This window comes from Myotis nattereri (assembly GCF_964212035.1).
Source record: "Myotis nattereri genome assembly, chromosome: 10".
NCBI classification, from domain to species: Eukaryota; Metazoa; Chordata; class Mammalia; order Chiroptera; family Vespertilionidae; genus Myotis; species Myotis nattereri.
The window spans coordinates 71,045,923-71,066,123 of NC_138085.1; the positions used below are offsets into that span (position 1 = coordinate 71,045,923).

The 20,201-nt window shown below is 44.6% G+C and overlaps 1 protein-coding gene across 1 annotated transcript in view; it reads right to left on the reverse strand.

Annotated features, from left to right (window-relative positions):
* Positions 1-12,566, reverse strand: part of CLIP4 (CAP-Gly domain containing linker protein family member 4) — a 51,370-nt gene extending 38,804 nt beyond the window's left edge. The window contains exons 1-3 of the mRNA XM_081100635.1: positions 12,438-12,566; positions 4,330-4,477; positions 676-815 (exon numbers count right to left, since the gene is read on the reverse strand). Of these exons, the coding sequence (XP_080956761.1) occupies positions 676-815; positions 4,330-4,462 (273 nt within the window). The 5' untranslated portion in view covers positions 4,463-4,477; positions 12,438-12,566. The remainder of the gene's footprint in view (positions 1-675; positions 816-4,329; positions 4,478-12,437) is intronic.
* Between the last annotated feature and the right edge of the window lie 7,635 nt (positions 12,567-20,201).

Consider the following 20,201-nt stretch of genomic DNA (forward strand, 5'->3'; position numbering starts at 1 on the left):
CTCAACACATGCAGAGACAGAAGTGGCTTCTTTTGAGGAGAGATCATAAGTCTGCACCCAACAAGAATGAAAACTGAACTTGCCAACCGACTGAAGGAAATGTATAAAGAGTATTACAAGGTCATCTACACTCCAAATATGTCCCTTAACCTCTCAAAGAGTGAGCAAAATTTTATTTCTCATGGGTATAATGGTATTTGAAAAAAGTATGAGCTCTCTCGTCCTACAATATGATAATATGCTGGTCAAGGAAACCAGTTATTCTTTCATCCCGCCTTCAACAAATATTTTTAAATTATATTTAAGCCTAGATCTTTAACAAACTACCCAAAAGTATAGATAAAACATGATGGTAATCAAATACCCTCATGAAAGAATTTCTTTAAGTTTACAAAATTAATTTGTACAAGAAAGAAAGTTCCCCAAATGCCTGCTCCTGTGAAGAGTCTCCAATGTCAGAATCCCACATGTACGAGAGTGAGGAGCATGAGGGAATAACGGAAAGATTTATAGTACTGACTATTTAACTATAGTAAAAACCTGGAAATGCAAAGAACAAACATCAGACTCTTTACAAGGTCTCCCCTTTATCACCATCTTTCCATTTAGATGGGGGAAAGTCTATGTGATTAACAATCCTAACAACGTAAAGCTTAAAATGTGATAATTTCTTACCTCGTTCCCAATAATGTCAATGTTCTGCTGGACCTGAGGAACCCACTGTCTTAAAATGGCAAATAATTCTGATACAGAAGTTTTGGGATCAAAGAGAATTTCCTGGCATGATGTATCATTCGGATCAAAGAAAGAGAACTCTGAAATAAAAGGTGTAAATTAAATTTATTAGAAGTTGCAAATAAATATATTGAAAATACTAAACAATAAGACCAGAGCTGAAATGATACCAATATTTTTAGATGTTAGAAAAACGTAGATTTTTACCTTAAACAATTCTCAAAAACAAAATCAAAATTGCCAAAAAGTATGAGGCATTCCTGAGTTGTTGTGAGAATGAGATTTTGATTTACCATCCCATAATTTATTATAGATGAAACAAAAACATAAGTGTGCAAACCCTGATCTCAAATCCCAAACTTTCCAAAAATTATTTCTAAGGCAGTTAAAATTTGTCTAGTCTGATCAATATTTTCACCTCTAAAAACATAAATGTGTCATGAAGAGTAAGTTTACAACTAAACAAATGAATTAGACATCTAAGCCATGAATTTATAAAGATAGATCTCAAAAACCATTGATCAATAAATTAAGTTGCAGAATAATATACAATATCAATAATTGACATAAAATTATAAACATACACAACAAAAATGCATATTGTTTATAGGCACATATTTGTAGTAAAAGTATAATAATAAGATTTGGAACACTCACACTAAATATAAGATAGTTGTTACCTCTGGGGAGCAAGGGGAATTGGATCAGAAAGGTAAATGGAGGGGATTTATCTTTAAAGTTTTATTTCTTTTAATAAAAAAACAAGAGCTAAAGGAAATACGACAAGCTCCCAGAGATGCCAATGCTACTAGACTAAGAACCACCCTGTGACTAGCAAAGACCTAGAGAATAAATGTCAGAGAAATAAGCAAGAATACTTGAACCAGGAAGAGTAATGGTTAGCCCAATAAATACTGAAGCATGTGTCAACATTTCAGTATTTATATACTGAGGTAATGGCAAATAGCAGAATCATTTAAATAATAATGATAATAAGTTACACTCACTAAGTGCTTCATAGGTGCCAGGGACTGTTACATGCAGGGTGGAGCAAACATAAGTTTACAGTTATGAGCACATGAATCAGAGTTTATTCTTGTATTATTACTTATTAATTATTGTATTACTAGAGGCCTGGTACATGGATTTGCACACCGGTAGGGTCCCTTGGCCTGGCCTGCGCCTTCTCACAATCCAGGACCCCTTGGGGGATGTCAAGGAGCCTGATACCTGCAGGCCAGGCCGAGGGATCCTACTGATGCATGAACCTGTGCACTGGGCCTCTAGTATGCATATAAGATCTTTGGTTCATCTCTTCCTGCCCTCCCCTCTCCCCGCTTCCCTCTGAGATTCATCAGTCTGTCCCATGTTTCCATGCTTGTGTGCTGAGCATCTGCCCCCTGGTGGTCAGTGCACATCATAGCTGCCAGTCCAGCAGTCAAACAGTTGCTTAGGCTTTTATATATATAGATTTTCCATACAAACAACTATAAACCTGCATTTGCCCCACCCTGTACACTTTATGTAAATTACCTTATTTCATCCTCATAACAACATATGAGATAGGTGTTATTATTCTCATTTGATCAAAAAAGAAACAACGGGATAGAGAAAATAAGTAATATGCCCAAGATCACAGAGCTGGTAAGTCACCGAGTCAGTTTCCCACTGTTGAAGATAGCTAAGTGGCTAAATGGATGTCTGTCAGAGCTTCTGAAAATAAACTTTCTATGCTGGAAAGTGAGTAGGGAAAGTTCAACTATAGGTCCATTCAGATTCTAAGAATCTATAATTCTAATAATATAGGCAATGTATTTATTCAACACATACTGAACAACTAATCAATAAATGACTATATTAGCCCTAAGGAGATCAATAAAAACAAAACATGATTCCTGCCCCATCCCAAAGACTTCTATAGTCTAGGAAAGGAAATAAGATAATTATGACTCAAGATAGAATTAGATAAGGGTCATAAGCAAGGAACAAAGTGCTTTAGTTCAATGCTTTTCTCATATAATTGATTTTGCTATATCTGACAATAAACTCAGTCAATTTGTGTAAAAGCTGCAAATAATTCCCAGGATCTAGGCACAGATTTTGTGTAATATTTTTCATGATTTCAAGGTAATCACTGTAGAATCTGAACACATAAAAATAGCATACTTGGTACTTGGAACTGAATAGTTATTAGAATGGATAGGACTAAAAGGACAAATTCCCAACCAAATATTTTTTTATATCTACTGATATTTAAAAATTGTATTATCTCTACCTCCAAAGATGATTTGAAATGGTGGCCCAATATTTTAATTGAAAAACTCCAAGTCAGAAATGTAACAAATCTATCAAATTTATCTCCTGGTGTTCTTTTACCAACTAGCTGATAAAATAGGGTCTTGGGGAAAATTTATCTAAATAGATAAAAACTAGGATACTTCTAAATTTATATTTTACCAAGGAGATTTAAATGAACCAATTTAAATAGGAACCAATATCATTCCAGGGAAAGGTCTCACCCTCCCTGCTTTTTATAAGTTTTGCTATATTTTATTTGTGTACTAGAGGCCCAGTGCACAAATTCGTGCACGGGTGGGATCTCTCAGCCTGGCCAGCGATCAGGGCCTATCAGGGCTGTCTCACTCAGTCCCTGATCGGGGCTGATCCGGGCCGGCTGGCTGGCCAGAGGGAGGGACCACGGGAGGTTGGCTAGCTGCAGGAGGTTGGCTGTGGTAGTGCACTGACCATCAGGGGGCAGCTCTTGCATTGAGCGTCTGCCCCCTGGTGGTCAGTGCGTGCCATAGCTACCAGCCAGTCATCTGGTCAAAACGGTCGCTTAGGCTTTTATATATATTAGAGGCCCAGTGCACAAAATTTGTGCACAGGTAGGGTCCCTAGCAGCTGCCGTCTGCTAACTGGGGCCTTCCTTTGTTCCACGTCACCCTCTGGTGGTCAGCACACATCATAGCGAGCGATCAAACTCCTGGTGGGTTGAACTCCCAAGGGGACACTTTGCATATTAGGCTTTTATATAGCTAGATAGATAGATTGATAATTACAATTATCAATGATGATTGAGACAGGGTCCAAATTAGGCTTGCTTGTGTACTAAAACTTGTTGTTACACTGTCACCTGACTTTGGAACCTTTCAGGAGTGAGTACTTACCGTGTTAATTAGAATTCTAGTATTTCAAAGATCGCAGGGCCCCTAGAGATGGCTAGTTGACAGTGCTTTTGTGTCATTTTTTTCAGTATATGGCTTTGTAAACAAGTCAGTATATTTAACCAAAATAAGTACATGAATAGCAGAAGAATGCTAGGTGTCTAAGCACCACTGCCTCCTGAAAAAAAGTTGTTCTAAATCCATCATGGTGTGTAAAATGAACTTTTACCTAGTAAAAACACTGATAGAAGAAATGAAATGTTTCATTTAAGTGGCAGAAAAAGCAACTGTATTTTTGAAAAAGGAAAACTTTAGCAATTTTATGAAAACCATAGTAAATTGTTTTAGGAAATATTATGAGCATAAAACAGACATAAGACAGAAGTCAAGTTACCAGTTCATAGCCAATAAAGTCAGCTACTTCACATACCACAGTCGGAAGGCATTGGTGCTGCAGAAATGGAGAAGGTCACGGGCGTATCTGAACCTGAAAACAAAAATGGGTATCTTCCGATCAAAGACTCTCCTTCTAATGGGAACTCTGGGAGGTCCTCTATGGTCATCTTCTAGAAAGCCGCCTGTAATGAGAGAAGAGAGAAAGCACGTTACTTCTGAATGCCACTTAGAGTGACTGCCTTCAATGATAAACAGTCTGTATTCTTTTAATATCTAACTTACTGACACTTTCAACTTCAAACTTCAAGAATCGCTTTTAGAAAGGAAGGGGGGAAGTTCCTTTCAGCAAACATATTGCTTATAGAGTCAGCAGCACACGTTATCTTTCTAGACAAAGCTCAGGAGCCATATTATTTCCCAAGTATAGGTGAAAACATTTTTTAAATGTTGAGCTAATCTAAATGGATGATGTTTTCTTTACTCACAGATATTATCCCTGGTCAATGGACCTTTAACTTCTCTAGGAATCTGACACAGCTTATACCATCTGTCACCCAATAGCTCTTGCCACACGCTCATCACATGAACACAATCTAGTTTAGGATATTCTCATCATTTCCTGACATCCCAGAAAACTTTAGTGAATGTTAATCACATCTCTCGTACAAATCTAAGAGCCCACTTCTTAACAATGATAGGGTCTGTTCATTCCATCCTAACAGGAGATGGAAGGCCATGCCTTTTTTATTTTTTCAGACACAATTTTAAATTTAATTTTACTTGAATTTCACAAAAGAAAAAGAAAGAGAAGTTGATGGAATTGCTGAATTCATATAAATATTTCCTCTAGACAAGAGCTACTTCCCCTAAAACATCCCTTCAAAATTAAAAAAAAAAAAAAGAAACTGTAAGAGCATTAAAGGCTGAAGTCATTATGATTTTCCCCAAGGATGTATTTTCATTGTTGTGTGTGTACAGACTGACTTCTCGCTGTGAAAGATGAGTTAGTTGGCCCAGCCACACGGGCATGAACATGCAATTCTGAAAATATTGAAGCCCTTCTGTACCAGTTAGTAAATATCGGCCACTGGACTCTCCCCAAGGCTCTCTCTCCCTCTCTCCTGGCTGCCCCACCTCCTTCAATACGCACCACTTCACCCCAAGCAGCTTTCCATCTGTTTTATATAATGGCCTCAGGTAAGGCTTTGTTTGCAGAAAGTATTCAGTGTGAAAACCCCTGCTCAAGATCAGCCCTCAGGTCCTTGCAAGTGTGCACAGTCCGGGATTTCTGAGAATGGAGGCCTTTCTCCCAAATACACTAGCTCCTTATGAAGTCAAGTGCACGTAAATGGGCAACAGACACAGGCCTGCGGGTATGGAGACGGCCCCTGAGCAGGTCCAACTCAAATGAGGCAGAAGGTGCTGGAGCCCAGGCTCTAGTGGAGGCGGCAGGAAGGGAGTGGGCTTTGCTCCGTGCCCAGCCCTGTGCCAGGTGCTCACGGGCGGATCCTCTCCAGCCCTATGAGAGGTGTTTCTTTGCTCCCTTCCCTCCCTCCCTCCTTTCCTTCCTCCCGGATATACTGAGCACCTGTCTGTGCCAGGGGCTGGGGTACAAAGGCAAAGCTAGCATCCCCAAGACCTCAGCCCCCTGAGAGCTTCATCAAGAAAACGGCTGTGACTGGGGTGGGTGCAGGATGCAGGGGGAGCCCCAAGTGACTGATGGAAGGTTCTCCAGTGCAGTAAAGCCAAGCTGGGATTTGAAGGATGAGGAAGGGCATTCCAGGTGGAGGGAACTGTAGGTACGAAGGCAGGGAGGCAGGAAACAGCCAGCCTGGTCTGGGAACTATGGGAGGGCAATGGAGCCCAGGTCCAGGAAATCTGCTGGGTGAGGTGGGGGTCCCAGAACCCACCACCTGGACCCTCTGCCTCCTTGACCTTCTTTGCTCCCGGCTGCCTGGCCAGGAAGAGCCCTGGCCCAGCTTCACAAAAGGAGGCTTTGAAGCTGGAAGGAGTGAGGAAGGAGGGGCCAGCTGGTCTGAATTTTTGGATTGCTTCTCAGAAATCACCTCCTCCTTCTCCCCTCCTCCGACACCATGGCAACCAGGCGGCAGCTGGGGGAACCACCCAGTCAGGACACATGCCTGGGTTGTGGGCTAGATCCCACGGATCATGCAATTGATCCATGATTCTCTCATCACTGATGTTTCTCTCTCCCTTCCTCTCTGAAATCAATAAAAATATATACTTTAAAAAAAGAGAGAGAGCGAGCTGAGGAGAGACTCAGGTGGCCCTTGGGAAGGGTTCCTTTCACCCCATCTCCCCAGCACGATTCAGGAGGCAGCCCCTCTGGGGGTCACCCTGGACCCCTAGATCCATCCAGATTCCAGCTCGTGGGGATTCGGTACCTAAGAGGGTGGAAAGGCAGGCACACAGCGCCCCGGGTCACGTAGGGCTAAAGGACTGCCCATCCGCCCACCCATGGCTGTCTGGCTCCATCAAACTGCTTCCAACTGGTTTTCTGTTTCCTGCCAACCAAGCCCCCTCTCCGGAGGGTTTTGTAGAATTATTGTTTCTTGCGGATGAAGCACTCCATGTTTCTCCGAGGCTGGCGGTGAAGTAATTGGATACAACTCCGCACTGTTCGACACAGATGGCCCATTGGTTCAGCGTCAGGACAGAGGCCTCAGGGCGCTAAGGGGGCTCCAGCTCTGTCTTCCTCATGATCGGCTGGCAGATCACAGGCTGGGCATTTGAGGGCTCTAATGGGTTTTCCAGAAGACCATGCCTTTTAAACCATATCCCTGATATTACCTTTTTCTCAGACAACATGAGTGTTTGAATAAATTTGCTATAAATTGGACTGGTGTTGCACCAAGCCAACCCATCAGAAATGGAGAAAGAAAGAGAAAATGTCAACAAAACTGAACTATGAAGCCAAAAACCTTCCAATTTCTTTTGTATCAAATCTTTCAAATATGAAATATTACAAATATTACAAATATTACAAAACCAAATGAAAATGATTTTTAGTTTATTTCAGTAGAAAGAATAGAATAAGTGAAAACAGCTAATTGATCATGTCCTCTAGCAGATTATGTCTTGCTATTTATTACTCAATGTGCTTTTTTACAATTGATTAATCAATCTGCCATCTAACTTAATCATCTTTACCATCACCACCCTTATCGAAGGAAACATCACCTCTTCAAGTTAACTGGTTCCTTCCCAACTTGATTCACAGGTTTTCTAAATACTAGCAGGAACTGGTAAAGAGTAAGATGATTTCTTTTTTCTCCTAAGGTGTATGTTTATATGGACGTAAAGATTATCACACATTAAATAACCTAATTCAGTGTTACTATGTTAACAGTATTCGAGTTTTCATAGACGCTAGAATGATTTGCCGCCCAATACTTTGAATTGTTTTGACATTAACCTTGCTACATAATCCTATATAATAAAAGGCTAGTATGCAAACTGACGGATCGGGAGAATGACTGGTGGCTATAATGCACACTGACCACCAGGGGGCAGACACTCAACGCAGGAGCTGCCCCCTGGTGGTCAGTGCGCTCCCACAGGGGGAGCACTGCTCAGCCAGAAACCCGGCTCACAGCTGGCGAGTGCAGCACAGCAGCAGTGGCGGGAGCCTCTCCTGCCTCCATGGCAATGCTAAGGATGTCCCACAGCCGGCTTAGGCCAGCTCCCCACAGGGAGCTGGCTTACAGTCAGACATCCCCTGAGGGCTCCTGGACTGCGAGAGGGCACAGGCCGGGCTGAGAGACCCCCCACATCCCCCGCAAGTGCACGAATCTCATGCACCAGGCGTCTAGTAGGAATATAACAAGGAATTGGTGTCACATGGCATGGTGATCTCCCTTAAATGCTATCGATTCTAAAAAGTAACCCACGCCACAAAGATGACCATCCTTCAACACTGTAGCTTCTCAGTGTAGAAGTAACTCAGCGTTTCTACCTGTTGGCCTCTAAGTGCTTGGCAGTAAGTTTGGACAAAATATTACATGCAGAGAATGAAGCTACCTTTAGCACAGCTTGTTAAACACGTTACTAGTAAACATGTAACCACTGCCTACAAGGCACTACACTGATCTAGATGTTTCAGAAAATAAAAAAATGAGTAACAGATGGTCCCATGCTTACAGCCGAATAGGGTGAATAAAATAGCACTAATTGCAATAGATGATGAAACAGAGGGGATTTGTTCCATAACGTAAGTACAAGGAACATGCCCTATGTCAGCTCCTGAGAATCAGAAATGGTGTGGTAAAGGAGGCATTACCTAGAGCAGTGGTTCTCAACCTTCCTAATGCTGCAACCCTTTAATACAGTTCCTCATGTTGTGGTGACCCCCAATTTCAGTGTTACAAATTGAACATAATTAAAGCATAGTGATTAATCACAAAAACAATATGTAATTATATATGTGTTTTCCGATGGTCTTAGGCAACCCCTGTGAAAGGGTCATTCGACCCCCAAAGGGGTCGCGACCCACAGGTTGAGAACCGCTGACCTAGGGTATAGGTCTTGAAAGATGTGTAGGCAGAGATTTGGGGCAGAAATGTAAAAGGAGAGCACTTAGAGGAACAGTAGGCTGGAATGCACGCTACATCCCGGAAAACAGTGAGAGGTAAGGCTGTAATGGTTTTTTAGGGCTATACTCAGAAGTACTTTAAATACCTGATCAAAGACCAAACCTTTTCATTCCATGAGCACTGGGAAACCACTGATTATTTCAAAGGAGATTGTCCCAGGGGTCAAGCTGTGTTCTAGGAAGATTAACCTGACTACAATCACATTTTGAGACTCAGTCATGTTTTTTGATACTCATAATTCTTCAGCAGAGTGAATAAGTGGTTATCATTCTGAGTTGGTTAAGAGGAGCCACCTTTCAAATGTCCTTTTCAGAGTGGGTTTTCAATTCAAAAATGTTTTCTAGAAGTGATCCCCGAAGCACCTTTCATTTCCTTGCACTGTTGAGATTCTTAAAAGAACTGTATCTTACATGCTATCACTTGCCACAGGAGTTAGATTAGTGGCCTACACATACTTAATAGTAAATATTCAAGTCCTAAATTCAAGGTGGAAAGATGAGTCACTCAACACAATGTAATCAACTTCATCATTTTACATGGTAGCTACTTCAAGCTCAGAGAAGCTATATTACCTAACCACTGGAGTGAACATTCTTTGTATTTTGTCTTCATTGCATTTTTTTCCCAGTTCAATTTCCTTTCCTTTATGAAACCCCAACCTTCTGCCCCACCAAAGAAAACTATACACCTCTATAGTCTTAGAATCCTTTTTGCAAAAGCAATTTCTAGATGCCATGACACCTGAGAATATTGGTCAGACTTGGAGATATACTAGCCTGAATCAAGTACATACTTTCATTTCAAATCCTACTATGGTTAACTGGTGATAATGGGTTATACAAAATAAACCTTAAGATATTTTTTTAATATATTTTATTGATTTTTTACAGAGAGGAAGGGAGAGGGATAGAAAGTTAGAAACATCGATGAGAGACAAACATCGATCAGCTGCCTCCTGCATACCCCCCCCACTGGGGATGTGCCTGCAACCAAGGTACATGCCCTTGACTGGAATTGAACCGGGGACCCTTGAGTCCGCAGGCCGACGCTCGATCCACTGAGCCAAACCAGTCAGGGCAAGATATTATTTTTTAACTTGGCCCTATTTAACTGTGTACATAACAGATACAATAAGTAGACTCAAATTCCCCAAATTTTGATTTATATATGAATCCCATCCTATCCCATCACCCCAAATCAGCTCTGAGCAAAAGCATCTTGTAACATGGCTATGATATCTTATGATTTCTCAAGGACTCCTGGTCCATGCCCTAAGTCAGAATGGTGGTGAGTGGAGAGGCCCACTAACTTCTTCAGAGTAGCTGCAGGCTGGTTAGGGCCTCACGAAGGCACCTCCCTGAGGCCTAGGGATGCCCTAGGGATACCCTCGGATTTATGTGGAATATGGTCAAAGGGCAGCATCCCTGAGCTACTCCACTAACAGGAAACCCAAGCTGTGTCCACACAAGTTGGAATCATTCAGCTTCATACAGCATTTTCTCGTGAGTCTTCAAGAGATTCCAAAAACAGTAACCCAACCAAAATAAGCATTTAAAATACGTCTTCAGCAACCCATTTGCATGAAATCTGTTCAATCACTAAGCAGACATTTGCAGTATTTGATACTGAGTTTGCTCCAGGCCTAGAGAGAACACAAAAGATGCCTGCCCTCCAGACGTTGATTTAGTGCTTCAACAAATATTTATCGAACGTTTCTTACTACTAAATCCCAGTCTGGGCATAGCAAACATGAAGAAAACAGATAAGCCTTTGCCCTCACGTAGCTTCCAGCCTACAAGAAAGGTGTAATGACTGTGTAACTGTAATAAGTGCTGGAGTCAGGGGGGCAGGGGAGACTTCCTGAGGGACTAATAGTCGAAAGCTGTGGTGCCCAAGCAGGTAGCTTCTAGTTACATGTGATTATTTAAATCAAATTAAGAGTTCAGTTCCCCCATTTCTCTAGCCCCATACACGCGCTCAAAAGCCACATGTGGCCAGCAGCTGCCAGATGAACGTGGCCGAAGAAAACATTCCCCTGGTCTTGGAAAGTTCTCCTGAACACCACTGAGGGAAAGCTGTGCTGCTGAAAGGCCAGGTGAGCAAACAATACCGAGATGCCTAAAACAAACAAACAACAACAAAAAAGACTAACAAACTAAGCAAGCCCGTAACAGTACAGGTAATTACAGATCATTAACCAGGGAACAGAATATTTGTAGGTTTAAACAGGGGGAGAGTTAATTCTGTAACATTAACAACACTAGCGTATGTTCCCAAATTGAAGCTATTATCAACAATAAAAGACACCATAAAACATCATTTTAAAAAAAGGCCTTGCTGTTGAGAACTGTATCTGACCATCTGAAACGTCTGAAATAAATCCCACACGTTAACATATTCTGTGCCAAATTTTCTATGAAATAGAAATAAACATACTCATTACATTTCAAGGTCCAATCTTACAGCCCAGGTCCATTGATATCGAACGAAAGCATTTAAAAATGCCTATTTATGTTAGCCAAATAGGACAGAACCCGGGAGGCTTTGCAGCATAAAAATGAACAAAGCTAGACTTCTGCCATTTTCCATTCTGTTTTCCCTCCATAGTGGCTGCATGTCCTGCGCCACGTGATCTGCCATAGAGCCGGCTTACATTGTGCATGCGATTGCTGTATGGCAGATGTCCATGTGAACGCAGAAGTACAATGAAAAGATTCGGGGGATGGAAACATTTCAAAGGCATGATTTTTTATCCTATAGATACCGCCACAGTATGAAGCACCGTCCAGCTGGGAGCACAGCGCAAGTTATCACCCCATGAGAATATCCGCCTCTGATACATATCAAAACACTGTCTCCGCGTTGAAATCCAGATTGCCTGTGAGTCTCTGGGGGAATGAACCACCTGACATCACACGTAAAGGAAAGCTGACATTATAAACCCATCCATCTAATCCGCAAGGATGAGGTCTAACCCGCGCCTCTCTGCCGGGCAGGTCTCGCGCGTTTCTCCAAACTTCCCGATTCCCACGATTTAAAATGAAGGAATCTCGGGGTAGCAATAGCCTGGAAGCAAAGTCATCTGGTTTCGTTTTGCATTCCCACTGGCAAAAGGTTTCTTCAACCGTTTAATACGCCCGGGGAGAGCTGGCGAGGCCCATTTCCAGGGCAGGGCCGAGCCGGCACGCACACCCGTGCGCGCGGGAGGCACTCCCAGGGCGCCGGGCGGTCAAGGTTGGAGCCCGGAGCTCCGCCGCCGGTTCCGGCCCGTCCCCCACGCGGCGCGGCCTCTCCTCCTCAAGTCAAACCTTCGTGAGGAAGGGAGACGAGCACCCACATCCTCACGGGTGGGCCACGCCGCCCCGGGGAGGCCTCCGGGGGCCGGTGCCACCGGCGCCACTGCAGGCGGCCACCGGGCTCCGGGTGCCCCCGCGCCTCCGCGCGCGCGGCCCTCCCAGAGCCGCCAACCGCCCCACGGGCACCCGCGCCCCGCCCGCCCGGCCTGGAGCCCCGCGCGCTCCCGCCGCACCTGCCTCCTCGGATCCCCTCGGGACGGCGGGCTGGGAACGCGGGGGCGCGGACGAAAGGCCGAAAGGCGCGCCCCTCCGCCCGGCCCGGTCTCCGGTGGCAGCCGCGGAGCCTCCCGCCGCGCCGCTCCGGACCTCCAGGGCCCCCCCGCCTGCCGCCGCCGCCTCGCGCGCACCCGAGCCGGGCCCACGCGGGGTCTGTGCGCGCGCGCAGTGCAGCCTCCCGGGTCGCGCGCACGCGCAGCTGCGGGAGGGGGCAGTCGGGTGGGGCGGGGGCGCGCCTGCAGCCTGAGCCCCCAGCCTCCCACCGACAGAAGGTTGGGCCTGGAGGTTGGAACGCTGTGGGGTGCTCCTGGGTTCACCTGGCGTGGAGGTGGGCCGCTGAGACTCACCCCCCCCCCCACCCCGCCCGCAGCCCGAGGTGGGCTCCGGGGAACCCCGCCTGGCCCAGGGCAGTGACTGGGTAAGCAGCCCTTGGCCCGCTGCACACTCTTCTATGAAAGCCCTTAGCCGGCCCGCCCAGACCTGCCTCCCGAGCTAGAAGCGCTCCTGCCACCTTCTTTGGGGCAGGGACCTGGTCTCGTCCGTTTGGGGGTCCCCAGCATCTAGCCCCGTGCACAGCCCAGAGGAGGTCCATCGGTCAGTTGCCTCTTTGCAGGTCTGGCTGTAAAAAGCCTGGTCAGCGCTCTGCCCAAAGTTAGATAATTACACCCAAGGGGGTCAGTGTAGAGGCAGAAGTGAGCAGTCATCCCGGAAGTTCATTTCCCCTGCTGCTTTGGCCCTTCTCACCCACTCCTCTCCTGGTCCCCTTCTCCCTCCCCCAAGAAACAGAAAGTGATGTAACTGTGACAACTAACAGCATGAAGGCTGACATCCTGGATCTCCATCATCCAGGGGAAGGGAAGGTGTTATTTGACACTTAATGAGTCCCCTTGATGAAGAAAATAAGTCCATTGCTTCCCATGACTGAGGTTTTTAACACCGAGTCCGTAGTGCTACACCCTAACGCCTCTCTCCGGGCCCTTTGTTCTGGCTCTGATGTACAGATTACTACCCTGTACTTCTCCGTGCACCAAGCACAGTGCCTGGCAGCGGCTGATACTAAATAAATGCCTATTCATGTCTCTGCAAGAACGCCCTTCCTTTGAAAGCAACCATTTTCCCTGTTGTCAGCCTTGTTGAGAAGTCCTTCCTACCTTGGGAGCTAATGTCCCCTCCCTGCATCTCCTCCTCTTTCTACCCCAGGGAACCTACAGATCGGACCTGACTCCTAGGCAGGGTCCAGAGGACAAGCATGCTCTGTCCCCTGAGGCTGTTCCTCAGAGGACAGGGTGATGACCCCACTCACCCGCATGTTGAGGGACTCTGAGGCGTGCACCTCAGCTTGTCTAGAGCTCAGGAAGGAAACCGGGTGTCCTGTCGCGCGGAGAGGAGAGAAGCGGCCCCCTCTTTCTGCGTCCTATGCTTCCATTAGCGTAGCTCAAAATATCAAAACCGGTGTTTGCAGCAGTCCCATCACATTGCTGAATGGGGTGGGGCATGCTGTCAACTAAAACCCTAGCACTTGCACAACATGGAAATGCCATGACCATCCCACAGTTCCTGGTCAGCTGCCAGTTTCTCGTCCCTGCAGGTTTATCGTCTTCCTGCTCTCCCAGGGATGATAGTGTGAGGCAGAGGCTTACTTCTCACTGGGGGGCGGGGGGGGGGGAGCGGGGAGTGGGGCGGACTCCTCCTCCCTCTCCCTGCTCTCTTCTACCCTGTTCTTGCATGACCCCGCCCAACTCTTTAACCGATGAAAAGGAGGAAGGCAATCTGCCCTTGGTTGGCTTTAAGTAACTATAAATGTTCCCTATTGCCAGTGAGCCACAGAAACTCAAAGATCCATGTGTGACAGAGGAGGCTATTGATGAAGTTTCCACAGGTATACAGTTCACTTTTATTGCTGATTTACATTATTCCTCTGAGATACCCCTTTTAGTAAATGACAGGGTGTGGCTAGCTGAGTTGTTCTTAATGATAATAAAAGTCTCTGTTAGAACCAGCCAGGCCACTGGCTTTTTCTGCTACACCCAAACACCATATAGCACACACAGGCAAATTCCCAGGATACCAAACCATTAGACAGAGTCTACCAAACCATGAGAGGATTGGAGGGAATAGGCAAAAGAAGACAGTGTTGCCAGTCAATGAAGGAAAAATACCACATGATCTCACTCATTCATGGATAATAGAGACCATTATAAACTTTTGAACAATAATAGATACAGAGGCAGAGCTGCCTCAAACAGATTGTCAAACTGCAGCGGGAAGACCGGGGAGGGTTGGGGGGCAGGAGAGAGGGGGGGTAAGGGATCAACCGAAGGACTTGTATGCATGCATATAAGCATAACCAATGGACATAAGACACTGGGGGATAGGGGAGGCTAGGGGACTGTCAAGGGCGGGGGGGAAAAAGGACACATATGTAATACCCTTTGTAATACTTTAAGCAATAAAAAAAGAAGAAGACGACAGTGTCACTGCTCTTACATGGACTGAGGTAGTGAGCAGGATATCATTCAGAGGCGGGAAGAAAAGAATTCTGCTTCCAGAATCGGCGTATACAAGAGACATCCAGCTGTCAGAATTTGGGTGCCAGATTGGAGTCCAACTAGCAGAGGTAGTTAAATGCAAAATATCAAAGCAGAGCACTAGGTAGAGCCCCTAAAATATTTTTATTTGCAAATGATAAAATCAGTAGCCTAGAAAATCTTAACAGAATCAACTATTAGAAGTAATAAGTGAGTTCAAGAAGGTTGCCAAGTACAAGATCAATTTCTAAAAATCAATTGTTTCTGGTACCTCAGCAGTAAACAACCAGGAAATATAATAGGCAATAAGATACCATTCAGCATAGCAATTAAATGCTAAAGCATAGTATCCAGGAACTTTATGGAGAAAATTTTAAAACTCTACTTAAGGACATACAAGATGATTGGATAAATGAAGATATTCCATGGATAGGATGACTTTACATTGTAAAAATGTCCATTTAAACTCTAAGTTTACTGTTATAACCACCAAAATTCCAGCAGGAACTCAATGTTTAAGGAACTTCAATAAACTTATAAATAAATTTTGAAATAGTTAAGGCAGTTTTGAAAAGCAAGAGCCAAGAGAGGAAACCGGCCCTGCCAGATATTATGTCATTACCACACGGTGATAAAAATGTGTGGTACTAGTGCAATCACAGAACAGTGAATAAGAGAACTCAGAAGCAGACCCATGGCACCTCAGTATTTGTAAAGGTGGAACCACACATTAATGAGAAAAATGTAAATTATTTAGAAAATTGTATTGGTGAAACGGGCTTACGTTATGAAGAAAAGAATGAAGTTGGGTTTCCCACATCCACCATACACAAAGGTGAACTCCAGATGAATTAAGACCCACGTTTGAAAGGCAGAAAAGAAATCTAGGAGAATATCTTTACGTATGTGGGGTAGGAGCTGACTTCGTAAAACAAGCCTGCAAAAGCACAAACCTTAAAGCAAAAGATGGGAGGTTTGGCTACATCACAACTAAGGTTTCTCTTCAGTGAGGAATACTATAGAAAAGGTCAATGGACGGCTGACAAACTGGGGAGACTGTGTATACATGGTATGTTCAACAGCAGCTGGGGCCTTGGCCGGGTGGTTCCATTGGTTGGAGCACCAAAAGGTTGCAGGTTTGATTCCCAGTCAGGGCGCTTATGGGAGGCAACCAATTGATGTTTCTCTCTCACATTGATGTTTCTCCCTCCCTCCCTCCCCCTCCCTGTCTCTCTCTCTAGGGTGAGGATTTTTAAAAAACAAAAGAAATACCTGCCTCCAAGTGTGGTCATGAGCCCTAGGCCTGACTCAAAGTGAGTGCTCATTAAATAGCGGGGTAAAAACTGTAGTGTGTGGTCATGAGAAAAGAATATCAACAACCTGCCAAAAAAAAAAAAAAAACAACACAAAAAAACAAGTGTCAGTACTGGGGATTTCCCAAGAGGGAGCGCACTTTACAGGATGGGGTAATGGGGAAAGGCATCAAGACAGAGACATTTTGAGCCAAGTGGGAAGGATAATGAGATCCAGGTATAAAAACAAGGAGCTGGCATTTACTGAGTGCTTGGGGTGTGATGTGTGTTGTTCTAAGCATGTTCATGAATCATTTCACTCCTGATGAAGAAATATCATTTCAGCTTCAGTTTCCAGTGGGAGAATTCAAGGTACACGGTAGTTAGGTAGCTCACCCAAGATCACACCGTAGTAGCAGAACCAGGATTTGAACTCAGGCAGTCTAGTTCGAGAGATTAAACTCTTAACCATGACACTTTGCAAGAGGAACGCTTGGAGGCAAAAAAGCTAAGGTGTGTGTGGAGAAGAGTAAAGAATCTAGCTGGGCCTAGCCAATTTGGCTCAGTGGATAGAGCGTCAGCCTGCAGACTCACGGGTCCCAAGTTTGATTCCAGTCAAAGATACATGCCCAGCCCTAACCGGTTTGACTCTGGATAGAGCGTCGGCCCGTGGACTGAAGGGTCCCAGGTTCGATTCCGGTCAAGGGCATGTACCTTGGTTGTGGGCACATCCCCAGTAGGGGGTGGGCAGGAGGCAGCTGATGGATGTTTCTCTCTCATTGATGTTTCTAACTCTCTATCCCTCTCCCTTCCTCTCTGTAAAAAATCAATAAAATATATTTTTTTTAAAAAGATACGTGCCCGGGTTGCAGACTTGATCCCCTCTCCCTTCCTCTCTGAAACATTATATATAGCTGGAGGAGAACCTACAGCACAGGTTGAAGCCTGACCAGGATGGCCCCAACTGTCCTTTGGGGAAAAGCCACCACCAATTTCTCAAGAAGAAAGGACTAGGAACCTTTCAGTACTGTTCAAAATAGAAACCCCTGGCTAACTTTTATGCCCCATATCTGTTATGTTTTCTTAAAAGCCCTAAACAAAAGCATATTTTAAAATTCTAGCATTTTAAAGTTAAATTTAGCAAGTGAAAATAAAGTTGCCTTAAGATCTTCTCATTTATCAATATGATTTAAATAAATAATTTTAAAATAGCAAGTGATTTCTACAAATGACTTCTCCACAGACAGCTTGCTTAGTTTTTATATTTAACATGTGCTCCATCATGACCTGTGTTCAAAATGAAGTTGAGACAAGTCATACAGATGGCCTTGGAGAATGGAAGTCTATTGTTTCTGCTCTTCCCATCACACCTCATTAACCGCTCTGCAGCATAACGACGGCACCTGCCTAGCGTCATGTTAACAGCTTGGTTATTACGTAATAATATAACCATGTTGTGGATATGTGCCCATTGCACAAAAGCATTGTCCCTGCAAAAAAAAACACACCAGATTCTCAGCTTCCTTGGGCGCTGTCCACCCAGCAAGGTGCTGATGAGATTGCTGCCCACCCTATGCAGGCCTTCTCTTGACACTGTGGTTTCTGTTTCTCCAGCCTTCCTTCCCCATGCCTTAACTCAGACTTCAAAGCAGGGAGTCTCTCAAGGTTCCACTTGTCAAGTGAGGCACCACACACCTACCCTGGAGCTGCATTTTCACCAATTCAAAAGAACTGTTGATAGTAACAATGCCTTAACATCTTTGCAAGCAGTGCCCAGTGACATCATGGATGCTGGCCATGCTCAGGTCTCAGCTGCATCTAAGATTGGCCGTCCCCGCACACTGGTCCACACAGTCCTCAGCTCTTGCAATCCAAAGAGGTGCGGGCTCTGAGGGGAGCTCCTGGTCCTCATTTGTCAAGCATTTACTCATTCTTAGTAAACACCCTTACGTTAAGAACTCTATAACCTGAGAGGAGGAAACATTAAAACTCTAAAATATGGGGGAAGTGGGAGAGACTCCCAGGCTTTAAAGTCAGATATGTAGATTCAGCCCAGAACTGAGAGAGTTCCTGGGAAGATACTTTCCACATTAAAATCAGAACAATGCCAAGGATACCAGAACAAGATGGTCACCCTACAGAGAGATCAAAGTTCAACTTCAATTAGTTTTGGGACCTTGAACAAATCAAATAACCTCTCAAAGACTCATCTTCCTCATTATAAAATGGATATCACACATTTCTTGTAAGAATTCAATAAACGATTGTATAAAAATAAAAAAGCACAGAGTCTGATATTAAATAATTGCTCAATAAGTGTTAATTCTATGCATATAGTCAATAAGTAGAAGATAGCTTATAATGAAAAACAGAAGTAGATACTTTAGGAAATAAAAGTCGGAGATAGGGAGAATTGGGTCATTAAACAAAGGTTCCGAAGTGGTAAGGTTGACAGGTAAAATACAGGGTGCCCAATTAAATATGAATTTCAGAAAAACAACAGGTATTTTTAAGCATAAATATGTCCCACATTTTTTAAAACGCTTTTGTTGTTTATCCAAAATTCAAATTTAACTGCATATTTGGGTATTTTATTTGCTTAAAATTGCAACCCTACATAGAGGAAGTAGAATTTGAATTGTTCTTTGAGGAAGAGAGAAGAAAAATATGCAAGCCAGAGAGGGAGAAACATGAGCAGCAGTGGGCCAAAGACAAGAGCAATGCATAGGATGGTTTCATACACTTTTGGAGGAAACACCTTGAGATCCAGGCCAAAGAGCCTAGATTTGATGCAGAATGCACGGGGGTGAGAGGTAAGGTGCTGGGGTCCTGGAATGAGGGGGAGATGAACAGGAAGAGATGCTTCAGAGAAAAAAATGAATGGAACCTCATGAAGGAAAAGACTGGATCCAATGCTTTGAACCCAAATCACTATGAGAGGGACTGAACAGCCGAGGAGATCCCACAGGTGGCTGTTGTAGGCAGGTGGGCGGCCTGACTGAGGGGGGCAGCATTAGGAGTGGGGCAGAGTTGGATGTAGATAGGTATTACGAAGGAAAGTAACGTCTATGGAGAAGGCAGTGACTCGAGTTCTGAAGATGAATGTGTCCTTTCACTAGGACAACTCTCTTGGGTGTCTGTAGGGTCAGTACTGGTGACCTGAACGAGGAACTACATGCAACTCTGGAGAAGCTCCTTGAGGGAAGTTAGCTCAGACCAAGAAAAACAAGCCCCCACGGTTCTTCCCTCAGTGGTGAGAAGAGAATAAAGCAGTGGAATCCCTATGTTCCCTTATTACTCTCTCCCTCCCGAAGAGACCCCACAGGGCTCTCCTGTCCACGGGGAGTGGCTGCGCTCTTCCAAGAGCTGGTTCAATCCGCCAGCCAGCGAGCGGCTGGGGAGCTTAGGACACCTTCCTTTGGGGTCTGCCTGGCTATTCTTCACCTCCCAAGGTTTCTGTTTTTCCTGGTGTGGGTACACAAAACTCTATTCGTGTGCCTAAAATAATAGAATGCTTTGTCCAGGGTGCTCACCTGTGCTTTAGGCAGAATGGGGTCTCGTCAGAGGCCTGGGTGGGGACAAGATTCGTTATATAATGCAACTTACCCAAATCATGTCACTGTATCCTCAATGTCACCCAGAAAAAATCCTTTCAATCCCTCATGGGTCTTCCTCAGCAAGCATGCAAATTGTTTAGAGTGTTGGTTGGGAGTGTATGGAAATAGATGTTTTTATAATGGGCTCCTTTGAGCCCATAAGCAGATTCCAATTACAGAGCCTGGGTGGTGGTGGCAGGCTGCGACTTGCCTCCCTGTTGGTGGAGTCCTCCTGTGAGGGCACCAGCCTGCTTCCCTACAGACAGCACATACATCATAATGGCATTGCCTCTGGTGCCATGGAT